We start from the raw sequence: 13118 nt of genomic DNA, 5'->3' as shown, positions 1-13118 counted from the left end.
GCGTGTGTGTGTGAAACAGAATGTGCTAATGTGTTATACATGCGTGTGTGTGTGGAACAGAATTTGCTAATGTGTATATCTGATTGTACATGCGCGTTGTACATGTGTGTGTGTGAAACAGAATTGCTAATGTGCTAGTTTTATACATGCGTGTGTTATGGAATGCTGTTAACAGGATTTGCATAATGTGTTATGAAGCATGGTGTGTGGAACAGAATTTGCTAATGTGTATACATGCGTGTGTGTGTGGAACAGAATTTGCTAATGTGTTAAAATGCGTGTTTTTATGCGTCGTGTGTGTGTGAAACAGAATTTGCTAATGTGTTATACATGCGTGTGTGTGTGGAACAGAATTTGCTAATGTGTTATACATGCGGTATGTGTGAACAGAATTTGCTAAGTGTTATACATGCGTGTTTGGAACAGAATTTGCGTTGTGTGTGTGGACAGAATTTGCTAATATGTTATCATGCGTGTGTGTGTGAAACAGAATTTGTTAAAGTTATACATGTGTGTATGTGTGAAACAGAATTTGCTAATAGGTTATACATGCGTGTGTGTGTGAAACAGAATTTGTTAATATGTTATACATGGTGTATGGTGACAGAGATTTGCTAATGTGTTATACATGCGTGTATGTGTGGAACAGAATTTGTTAATATGTATTACATGCGTGTATGTGTGGAACAGAATTTGCTAATGTGTTATACATGCGTGTGTGTGTGGAACAATTTGTAATATGTTATACATGCGTGTATGTGTGGAACAGAATTTGTTAATGTTATACATGTGTGTATGTGTGAAACAGAATTTGCTAATGTGTTATACATGCGTGTATGTGTGGAACAGAATTTGCTAATGTGTTATCATGTGCTATACATGCGTGTGTGTGTGTGAAACAGAATTTGCTAATGTTTTATACATGCGTGTGTGTGTGGAACAGATTTGCTAATGTGTTATACATGCGTGTGTGTGTGGACAGAATTTGCTAATGTGTTATATATGCGTGTATGTGTGGAACAGAATTTGTTAATGTTATACATGCGTGTATGTGTGGAACAGAATTTGCTAATGTGTTATACATGCGTGTATGTGTGGAACAGAATTTGCTAATGTGTTATACATGCGTGTATGTGTGGAACAGAATTTGCTAATGTGTTATACATGATGTGTGTGTGTGAAACACAATTTGCTAATGTGTTATACATGCGTGTGTGTGTGAAACAGAATTGCTAATGTGTTATACATGTGTGTGTGTGTGGACAGAATTTGCTAATAGTTATACATGCGTGTGTGTGTGGAAGGAACAGATTTGCTAATGTGTTATACATGCGTGTGATGTGTGAAACAGAATTTGCTAATGTGTTTATACATGGTGTGTGTGTGAAACAGAATTTGCTAATGTGTTATACATGCGTATGTGTGTGGAAACAATGAATTTTTGCTAAGTGTGTTATGCATGCGTGTATGTTTGTGTATGTAAACAGAATTTGCTAATGTGTTATACATGCCTGTATGTGTGTGGAAACAGAATTTGCTAATGTGTTATACATGCGTGTGTGTGTGTGCAACAGAATTTGCTAATGTGTTATACATGCGTGTGTGTGTGAAACAGAATTTGCTAATGTGTTATACATGCGTATGTGTGTGGAACAGAATTTGCTAATGTGTTATGCAATGCGTGTATGTGTAAAAAGAATTTGCTAATGTGTTATACATGCCTGTATGTGTGAAACAGAATTTGCTAATGTGTTATACATGGTGTGTGTGTGAAACAGAATTTGCTAATGTGTTATACATGCGTGTATGTGTGAAACAAATTTGCTAATGTGTTATACATGCCTGTGTGTGTGAAACAGAATTTGCTAATGTGTTATACATGCGTGTGTGTGTGAAACAGAATTTGCTAATGTGTTATACATGCGTGTGTGTGTGGAACAGAATTTGCTAATGTGTTATACATGCGTGTATGTGTGAAACAGAATTTGCTAATGTGTTATACATGCGTGTGTGTGTGGAACAGAATTTGCTAATGTGTTATACATGCGTCTTTGTGTGGAACAGAATTTGCTAATGTGTTATACATGCGTGTATGTGTGGAACAGAATTTGCTAATGTGTTATATATGCGTGTGTGTGTGAAACAGAATTTCCTAATGTGTTATACATGTGTGTGTGTGTGTGGAACAGAATTTGCTAATGTGTTATACATGCGTGTGTGTGTGTGGAACAGAATTTGCTAATGTGTTATACATGCGTGTATGTGTGAAACAGAATTTGCTAATGTGTTATACATGCGTGTGTGTGTGAAACAGAATTTGCTAATGTGTTATACATGCGTGTGTGTGTGGAACAGAATTTGCTAATGTGTTATACATGCGTGTATGTGTGAAACAGAATTTGCTAATGTGTTATACATGCGTGTGTGTGTGGAACAGAATTTGCTAATGTGTTATACATGCGTGTATGTGTGAAACAGAATTTGCTAATGTGTTATACATGCGTGTGTGTGTGAAACAGAATTTGCTAATTTGTTATACATGCGTTTGTGTGTGGAACAGAATTTGCTAATGTGTTATACATGCGTGTATGTGTGGAACAGAATTTGCTAATGTGTTATACATGCGTGTGTGTGGAACAGAATTTGCTAATGTGTTATACATGCGTGTATGTGTGAAACAGAATTTGCTAATGTGTTATACATGCGTGTGTGTGTGGAACAGAATTTGCTAATGTGTTATACATGCGTGTGTGTGTGAAACAGAATTTGCTAATGTGTTATACATGCGTGTGTGTGTGGAACAGAATTTGCTAATGTGTTATACATGCGTGTATGTGTGAAACGGAATTTGCTAATGTGTTATACATGCGTGTGTGTGTGAAACAGAATTTGCTAATGTGTTATACATGCGTGTGTGTGTGGAACAATTTGCTAATGTGTTATACATGCGTGTATGTGTGAAACAGAATTTGCTAATGTGTTATACATGCGTGTGTGTGTGGAACAGAATTTGCTAATGTGTTATACATGCGTGTATGTGTGAAACAGAATTTGCTAATGTGTTATACATGCGTGTGTGTGTGGAACAGAATTTGCTAATGTGTTATACATGCGTGTATGTGTGAAACAGAATTTGCTAATGTGTTATACATGCGTGTGTGTGTGGAACAGAATTTGCTAATGTGTTATACATGCGTGTATGTGTGAAACAGAATTTGCTAATATGTTATACATGCGTGTGTGTGTGGAACAGAATTTGCTAATGTGTTTTACATGCGTGTATGTGTGAAACAGAATTTGCTAATGTGTTATACATGCGTGTGTGTGTGGAACAGAATTTGCTAATGTGTTATACATGCGTGTGTGTGTGAAACAGAATTTGCTAATGTGTTATACATGCGTGTGTGTGTGGAATAGAATTTGCTAATGTGTTATACATGCGTGTATGTGTGAAACAGAATTTGCTAATGTGTTATACATACGTGTGTGTGTGGAACAGAATTTGCTAATGCGTTATACATGCGTGTATGTGTGAAACAGAATTTGCTAATGTGTTATACATGCGTGTGTGTCTGGAACAGAATTTGCTAATGTGTTATACATGCGTGTATGTGTGGAACAGAATTTGCTAATGTGTTATACATGCGTGTGTGTGTGAAACAGAATTTGCTAAAGTGTTATACATGCGTGTGTGTGTGGAACAGAATTTGCTAATGTGTTATACATGCGTGTGTGTGTGGAACAGAATTTGCTAATGTGTTATACATGCGTGTATGTGTGAAACAGAATTTGCTAATGTGTTATACATGCGTGTGTGTGTGGAACAGAATTTGCTAATGTGTTATACATGCGTGTATGTGTGAAACAGAATTTGCTAATGTGTTATACACATGCGTGTGTGTGTGGAACAGAATTTGCTAATGTGTTATACATGCGTGTGTGGGTGGAACAGAATTTGCTAATGTGTTATACATGCGTGTATGTGTGGAACAGAATTTGCTAATGTGTTATACATGCGTGTGTGTGTGAAACAGAATTTGCTAATGTGTTATACATGCGTGTGTGTGTGGAACAGAATTTGCTAATGTGTTATACATGCGTGTGTGTGTGGAACAGAATTTGCTAATGTGTTATACATGCGTGTATGTGTGAAACAGAATTTGCTAACGTGTTATACATGCGTGTGTGTGTGAAACAGAATTTGCTAATGTGTTATACATGCGTGTGTGTGTGGTACAGAATTTGCTAATGTGTTATACATGCGTGTATGTGTGAAACAGAATTTGCTAATGTGTTATACATGCGTGTGTGTGTGGAACAGAATTTGCTAATGTGTTATACATGCCTGTATGTGTGAAACAGAATTTGCTAATGTGTTATACATGCGTGTGTGTGTGAAACAGAATTTGCTAATGTGTTATACATGCGTGTAGTGTGGGAACAGAATTTGCTAATGTGTTATACATGCGTGTATGTGTGAAAAAGAATTTGCTAATGTGTTATACATGCGTGTGTGTGTGGAACAGAATTTGCTAATGTGTTATACATGCGTGTATGTGTGAAACAGAATTTGCTAATGTGTTATACATGCGTGTGTGTGTGAAACAGAATTTGCTAATGTGTTATACATGCGTGTGTGTGTGGAACAGAATTTGCTAATGTGTTATACATGCGTGTATGTGTGAAACAGAATTTGCTAATGTGTTATACATGCGTGTGTGTGTGAAACAGAATTTGCTAATGTGTTATACATGCGTGTATGTGTGAAACAGAATTTGCTAATGTGTTATACATGTGTGTGGAACAGAATTTGCTAATATGTTATACATGTGTGTATGTGTGAAACAATTTGCTAATATGTTATACATGCGTGTGTGTGTGAAACAGAATTTGCTAATGTGTTATACATGCGTATATGTGTGGAACAGAATTTGCTAATGTGTTATACATGCGTGTATGTGTGGAACAGAATTTGCTAATGTGTTATACATGCGTGTGTGTGTGTGGAACAGAATTTGCTAATGTGTTATACATGCGTGTGTGTGTGAAACAGAATTTGCTAATGTGTTATACATGCGTGTATGTGTGGAACAGAATTTGCTAATGTGTTATACATGCGTGTATGTGTGAAACAGAATTTGCTAATGTGTTATACATGCGTGTGTGTGTGAAACAGAATTTGCTAATGTGTTATACATGCGTGTGTGTGTGAAACAGAATTTGCTAATGTGTTATACATGCGTGTGTGTGTGGAACAGAATTTGCTAATGTGTTATACATGCGTGTATGTGTGGAACAGAATTTGTTAATATGTTATACATGCGTGTGTGTGTGGAACAGAATTTGTTAATGTTATACATGCGTGTGTGTGTGAAACAGAATTTGTTAATATGTTATACATGTGTGTATGTGTGAAACAGAATTTGTTAATATGTTATACATGCGTGTGTGTGTGAAACAGAATTTGTTAATATGTTATACATGTGTGTATGTGTGAAAGAGAATTTGCTAATGTGTTATACATGCGTGTATGTGTGGAACAGAATTTGTTAATATGTTATACATGCGTGTATGTGTGGAACAGAATTTGCTAATGTGTTATACATGCGTGTGTGTGTGGAACAGAATTTGTTAATATGTTATACATGCGTGTATGTGTGAAACAGAATTTGTTAAAATGTTATACATGTGTGTATGTGTGAAACAGAATTTGCTAATGTGTTATACATGCGTGTATGTGTGGAACAGAATTTGCTAATGTGTTATACATGCGTGTGTGTGTGAAACAGAATTTACTAATGTGTTATACATGCGTGTGTGTGTGGAACAGAATTTGCTAATGTGTTATACATGCGTGTATGTGTGGAACAGAATTTGCTAATGTGTTATACATGCGTGTATGTGTGAAACAGAATTTGCTAATGTGTTATACATGCGTGTGTGTGTGAAACAGAATTTGCTAATGTGTTATACATGCGTGTGTGTGTGGAACAGAATTTGCTAATGTGTTATACATGCGTGTATGTGTGAAACAGAATTTGCTAATGTGTCATACATGCGTGTGTGTGTGAAACAGAATTTGCTAATGTGTTATACATGCGTGTGTGTGTGGAACAGAATTTGCTAATGTGTTATACATGCGTGTATGTGTGAAACAGAATTTGCTAATGTGTTATACATGCGTGTGTGTGTGGAACAGAATTTGCTAATGTGTTATACATGCGTGTATGTGTGAAACAGAATTTGCTAATGTGTTATACATGCGTGTATGTGTGAAACAGAATTTGCTAATGTGTTATACATGCGTGTGTGTGTGGAACAGAATTTGCTAATGTGTTATACATGCGTGTATGTGTGGAACAGAATTTGCTAATGTGTTATACATGCGTGTGTGTGTGGAACAGAATTTCCTAATGTGTTATACATGCGTGTATGTGTGAAACAGAATTTGCTAATGTGTTATACATGCGTGTGTGTGTGAAACAGAATTTGCTAATGTGTTATACATGCGTGTATGTGTGAAACAGAATTTGCTAATGTGTTATACATGTGTGTGTGTGTGTGGAACAGAATTTCCTAATGTGTTATACATGCGTGTATGAGTGGAACAGAATTTGCTAATGTGTTATACATGCGTGTATGTGTCAAACAGAATTTGCTAATGTGTTATACATGCGTGTGTGTGTGAAACAGAATTTGCTAATGTGTTATACATGCGTATGTCTGTGGAACAGAATTTGCTAATGTGTTATGCATGCGTGTATGTGTAAAACAGAATTTGCTAATGTGTTATACATGCGTGTGTGTGTGAAACAGAATTTGCTAATGTGTTATACATGCCTGTATGTGTGAAACAATTTGCTAATGTGTTATACATGCGTGTGTGTGTGAAACAGAATTTGCTAATGTGTTATACATGCGTGTGTGTGTGGAACAGAATTTGCTAATGTGTTATACATGCGTGTGTGTGTGGAACAGAATTTGCTAATGTGTTATACATGCGTGTGTGTGTGGAACAGAATTTGCTAATGTGTTATACATGCGTGTATGTGTGAAACAGAATTTGCTAATGTGTTATACATGCGTGTGTGTGTGGAACAGAATTTGCTAATGTGTTATACATGCGTGTGTGTGTGGAACAGAATTTGCTAATGTGTTATACATGCGTGTATGTGTGAAACAGAATTTGCTAATGTGTTATACATGCGTGTGTGTGTGAAACAGAATTTGCTAATGTGTTATACATGCGTGTGTGTGTGGTACAGAATTTGCTAATGTGTTATACATGCGTGTATGTGTGAAACAGAATTTGCTAATGTGTTATACATGCGTGTGTGTGTGGAACAGAATTTGCTAATGTGTTATACATGCCTGTATGTGTGAAACAGAATTTGCTAATGTGTTATACATGCGTGTGTGTGTGAAACAGAATTTTGCTAATGTGTTATACATGCGTGTATGTGTGGAACAGAATTTGCTAATGTGTTATACATGCGTGTATGTGTGAAAAAGAATTTGCTAATGTGTTATACATGCGTGTGTGTGTGGAACAGAATTTGCTAATGTGTTATACATGCGTGTATGTGTGAAACAGAATTTGCTAATGTGTTATACATGCGTGTGTGTGTGAAACAGAATTTGCTAATGTGTTATACATGCGTGTGTGTGTGGAACAGAATTTGCTAATGTGTTATACATGCGTGTATGTGTGAAACAGAATTTGCTAATGTGTTACATGCGTGTGTGTGTGAAACAGAATTTGCTAATGTGTTATACATGCGTGTATGTGTGAAACAGAATTTGCTAATGTGTTATACATGTGTGTGGAACAGAATTTGCTAATATGTTATACATGTGTGTATGTGTGAAACAATTTGCTAATATTATACATGCGTGTGTGTGTGAAACAGAATTTGCTAATGTGTTATACATGCGTATATGTGTGGAACAGAATTTGCTAATGTGTTATACATGTGTATGTGTGGAACAGAATTTGCTAATGTGTTATACATGCGTGTGTGTGTGTGGAACAGAATTTGCTAATGTGTTATACATGCGTGTGTGTGTGAAACAGAATTTGCTAATGTGTTATACATGTGTATGTGTGGAACAGAATTTGCTAATGTGTTATACATGCGTGTATGTGTGAAACAGAATTTGCTAATGTGTTATACATGCGTGTGTGTGTGAAACAGAATTTGCTAATGTGTTATACATGCGTGTGTGTGTGAAACAGAATTTGCTAATGTGTTATACATGCGTGTGTGTGTGTGGAACAGAATTTGCTAATGTTTATACATGCGTGTATGTGTGGAACAGAATTTGTTAATATGTTATACATGCGTGTGTGTGTGGAACAGAATTTGTTAATGTTATACATGCGTGTGTGTGTGAAACAGAATTTGTTAATATGTTATACATGTGTGTATGTGTGAAACAGAATTTGTTAATATGTTATACATGCGTGTGTGTGTGAAACAGAATTTTTAATATGTTATACATGTGTGTATGTGTGAAACAGAATTTGCTAATGTGTTATACATGCGTGTATGTGTGGAACAGAATTTGTTAATATGTTATACATGCGTGTATGTGTGGAACAGAATTTGCTAATGTGTTATACATGCGTGTATGTGTGGAACAGAATTTGTTAATGTGTTATACATGCGTGTATGTGTGGAACAGAATTTGTTAATATGTTATACATGTGTGTGTGTGTGGAACAGAATTTGCTAATGTGTTATACATGCGTGTATGTGTGGAACAGAATTTGTTAATATGTTATACATGCTTGTATGTATGGAACAGAATTTGTTAATATGTTATACATGCGTGTGTGTGTGGGACAGAATTTGCTAATGTGTTATACATGCGTGTATGTGTGGAACAGAATTTGTTAATGTGTTATACATGCGTGTATGTGTGGAACAGAATTTGCTAATGTGTTATACATGCGTGTATGTGTGGAACAGAATTTGTTAATATGTTATACATGCGTGTATGTGTGGAACAGAATTTGTTAATGTTATACATGTGTGTATGTGTGAAACAGAATTTGTTAATATATTATACATGCGTGTATGTGTGGAACTGAATTTGCTAATGTGTTATACATGCGTGTATGTGTGGAACAGAATTTGTTAATGTGTTATACATGCGTCTATGTGTGGAACAGTATTTGTTAATATGTTATACATGCGTGTATGTGTGGAACAGAATTTGTTAATATGTTATACATGTGTGTATGTGTGAAACAGAATTTGTTAATATGTTATACATGCGTGTATGTGTGGAACAGAATTTGTTAATGTGTTATACATGCGTGTATGTGTGGAACAGAATTTGTTAATATGTTATACATGCGTGTATGTGTGGAACAGAATTTGCTAATGTGTTATACATGTGTGTATGTGTGAAACAGAATTTGCTAATGTGTTATACATGCGTGTATGTGTGGAACAGAATTTGCTAATGTGTTATACATGCGTGTATGTGTGGAACAGAATTTGTTAATATGTTATACATGTGTGTATGTGTGAAACAGAATTTGTTAATATGTTATACATGCGTGTGTGTGTAACAGAATTTGTTAATATGTTATACATGCGTGTGTGTGTGGAACAGAATTTGTTAATGTGTTATACATGCGTGTATGTGTGGAACAGAATTTGTTAATGTGTTATACATGCGTGTATGTGTGGAACAGAATTTGTTAATATGTTATACATGTGTGTATGTGTGGAACAGAATTTGTTAATATGTTATACATGCGTGTGTGTGTGGAACAGAATTTGCTAATGTGTTATAAATGCGTGTGTGTGGAACAGAATTTGTTAATGTGTTATACATGCGTGTATGTGTGGAACAGAATTGTTAATATGTTATACATGCGTGTGTGGTTGGAACAGAATTTGCTAATGTGTTATACATGCGTGTGTGTGTGGAACAGACTGTTAATATGTTACATGCGTGTGTGTGTGAACAGAATTTGTTAATATGTTATAATGCGTGTATGTGTGGAAAAGAATTTGCTAATGTGTTATACAGCGTGTATGTGGGAACAGATTTGCTAATGTGTTATACATGCGTGTGTGTGTGGAACAGAATTTGCTAATGTGTTATACATGCGTGTATGTGTGGAACAGAATTTGTTAATAATGTTATACATGCGTGTAGTGTGGAACAGAATTTGCTAATGTGTTATACATGCGTGTATGTGTGGAACAGAATTTGTTAATGTGTTATAATGCGGTATGTGTGTGGACCAGAATTGTTAATATGTTATACATGCGTGTATGTGGGAACAGAATTTGTTATGTGTTTATACATGCGTGTATGTGTGGAACAGAATTTGTAATGTGTTATACATGCGTGTGTGTGGACAGAATTTGCTAATGTGTTATACATGCGTGTATGTGTGAACAGAATTTGCTAATGTGTTATACATGCGTGTATGTGTGGAACAGAATTTTAATATGATACATGTGCGTGTATGTGTGGAACAGAATTGTTAATAGTTATACATGCGTGTATGGTGGAACAGAATTTGTTAATATGTTATACATGCGTGTGAGTGTGGAACAGAATTTGTTAATGTGTTATACATGCGTGTTGTGTGGAACAGTATTTGTAATGTGTTATACATGTGTGTATGTGTGAAACAGAATTGTAATATGTTATACATGCGTGTATGTGTGGAACAGAATTGTTATATGTTATACATGCGTGTATGTGTGAAACAGAATTTGTTAATATGTTATACATGTGTGTATGTGTGGAACAGAATTTGTTAATATGTTATACATGCGTGTATGTGTGAAACAGAATTTGGTATATGTTATAACATGCGTGTATGTGTGTGAACAGAATTTGTTAATGGGTATACATGCGTGTGTGTGGAACAGAATTTGCTAATACGTTAACATGTGTGTCGTGTGGAACAGAATTTGTTAATGTGTTATACATGGGGGTGTGTGGAACAGAATTTGCTAATGTGTTATACATGTGTGTTGTTGTGTGTGTGGAACAGAATTTGCTAATGTGTTATACATGCGTGTGTGTTCTTTTATGAGTCAAATTATGAATACCTTTATTTTTGTACCTTTCAATCACTGTACACACCAATCATTAATTTATTATAGATGGTTGTCCCTACGATAATATGGTCTATCCATTCGGGCCTTTTCCGGAAGAATATGTACCTGTAAAAAGGATGGTCATTTGGAGTGTGACGGTAAGTGATTGTTTCTCTCTCCATCTTATAACATCTTAGCATAATTAATAATCCATTGTTCATATCCCCTATTATACCCACATATTTCTTCCTTGAAATTTTTCTCTGACTCACTTTTAGAAAACATTTATTTTCCCAGCTATGCCACCCACCCTTATATAAAGCCCTTTCACATCCTCATCAACTTTCCTTCCCCTCTCCTTGCCCATTCAGCTCTTCGTCCAGCACTCCTTCATAACAATATTATCTTCTTCCCAGCTATGCCACCCACCCTTATATAAAGTGCCTTCCACATCCTCATCAACTTTCCTTATCCCCTCTCCTTGCCCATTCAGCTCTTCCTCCAGCACTCCTTCATAACAATATTATCTTCTTCCCAGCTATGCCACCCACCCTTATATAGAGTGCCTTCCACATCCTCATCAACTTTCCTTATCCCCTCTCCTTGCCCATTCAGCTCTTGCTCCAGCACTCCTTCATAACAATATTATCTTCTTCCCAGCTATGCCCACGCACCCTTATATAAAGTGCCTTCCACATCCTCATCAACTTTCTTATCCCCTCTCCTTGCCCATTCAGCTCTTGCTCCAGCACTCCTTCATAACAATATTATCTTCTTCCCAGCTATGCCCACCCCCCTTATATAAAGTGCCTTCCACATCTCATACAATTCCTTATCCCCTCTCCTTGCCCATTCAGCTCTAGCTGTCCAGCATCCTTCATAACAATATATCTTTTCCCAGATATGCCACCCACCCTTATATAAAGTGCCTTCCACATCCTCATCAACTTTCCTTATCCCCTCTCCTTGCCCATTCAGCTCTTGCTCCAGCACTCCTTCATAACAATATTATCTTCTTCCCAGCTATGCCCACCCACCCTTATATAAAGTGCCTTCCACATCCTCATCAACTTTCCTTATCCCCTCTCCTTGCCCATTCAGCTCTTGCTCCAGCACTCCTTCATAACAATATTATCTTCTTCCCAGCTATGCCCACGCACTTATATAAAGTGCCTTCCACATCCTCCATACTTTCCTTATCCCCTCTCCTGCCCATTCAGCTCTCCTCCAGCACTCCTTCATAACAATATTATCTTCTTCCCAGCTATGCCCACCCACCCTTATATAAAGTGCCTTCCAATCCTCATCACTTTTCTTATCCCCTTCCTTGCCATTCGCTCTGCTTCCCAGACTCCTGTATAACATATCCATATTCTTCCAGCTATGCCCACCCACCCTTATATAAAGTGCCTTCCACATCCTCATCAACTTTCCTTATCCCCTCTCCTTGCCCATTCAGCTCTTCCTCCAGCACTCCTTCATAACAATATTATCTTCTTCCCAGCTATGCCCACCCACCTTATATAAAGTGCCTTCCACATCCTCATCAACTTCTTATACCCTCCTTGCCCATTCAGCTCTTCCTCCAGCACTCCTTCATAACAATATTATCTTCTTCCCAGCTATGCCCACCCACCCTTATATAAAGTGCCTTCCACATCCTCATCAACTTTCCTTATCCCCTCTCCTTGCCCATTCAGCTCTTCCTCCAGCACTCCTTCATAACAATATTATCTTCTTCCCAGCTATGCCCACCCACCCTTATATAAAGTGCCTTCCACATCCTCATCAACTTTTCTTATCCCCTCTCCTTGCCCATTCAGCTCTTCCTCCAGCACTCCTTCATAACAATATTATCTTCTTCCCAGCTATGCCCACCCACCCTTATATAAAGTGCCTTCCACATCCTCATCAACTTTCCTTATCCCCTCTCCTTGCCCATTCAGCTCTTCCTCCAGCACTCCTTCATAACAATATTATCTTCTTCCCAGCTATGCCCACCCACCCTTATATAAAGTGCCTTCCACATCCTCATCAACTTTC

At 36.8% G+C, this 13118-nt stretch overlaps 1 protein-coding gene across 6 annotated transcripts in view; it reads left to right on the top strand.

The window, feature by feature from the left end:
- The window catches only part of LOC115225789, a 103421-nt gene extending 92134 nt beyond the window's left edge, over nt 1-11287 (top strand). For all 6 annotated transcript variants that reach the window (XM_036514579.1, XM_036514580.1, XM_036514581.1 and 3 more), the window contains one exon: nt 11142-11287. In XM_036514579.1, the coding sequence (XP_036370472.1) occupies nt 11142-11272 (131 nt within the window). In that variant the 3' untranslated portion in view covers nt 11273-11287. The remainder of the gene's footprint in view (nt 1-11141) is intronic.
- Nucleotides 11288-13118: the final 1831 nt, after the last annotated feature.

This window comes from Octopus sinensis, linkage group LG28, assembly GCF_006345805.1.
Source record: "Octopus sinensis linkage group LG28, ASM634580v1, whole genome shotgun sequence".
Lineage (NCBI taxonomy): Eukaryota > Metazoa > Mollusca > Cephalopoda > Octopoda > Octopodidae > Octopus > Octopus sinensis.
The sequence above is the reverse complement of the archived record's forward strand: the minus strand, read 5'-3'. Positions and strand labels throughout refer to the sequence as shown.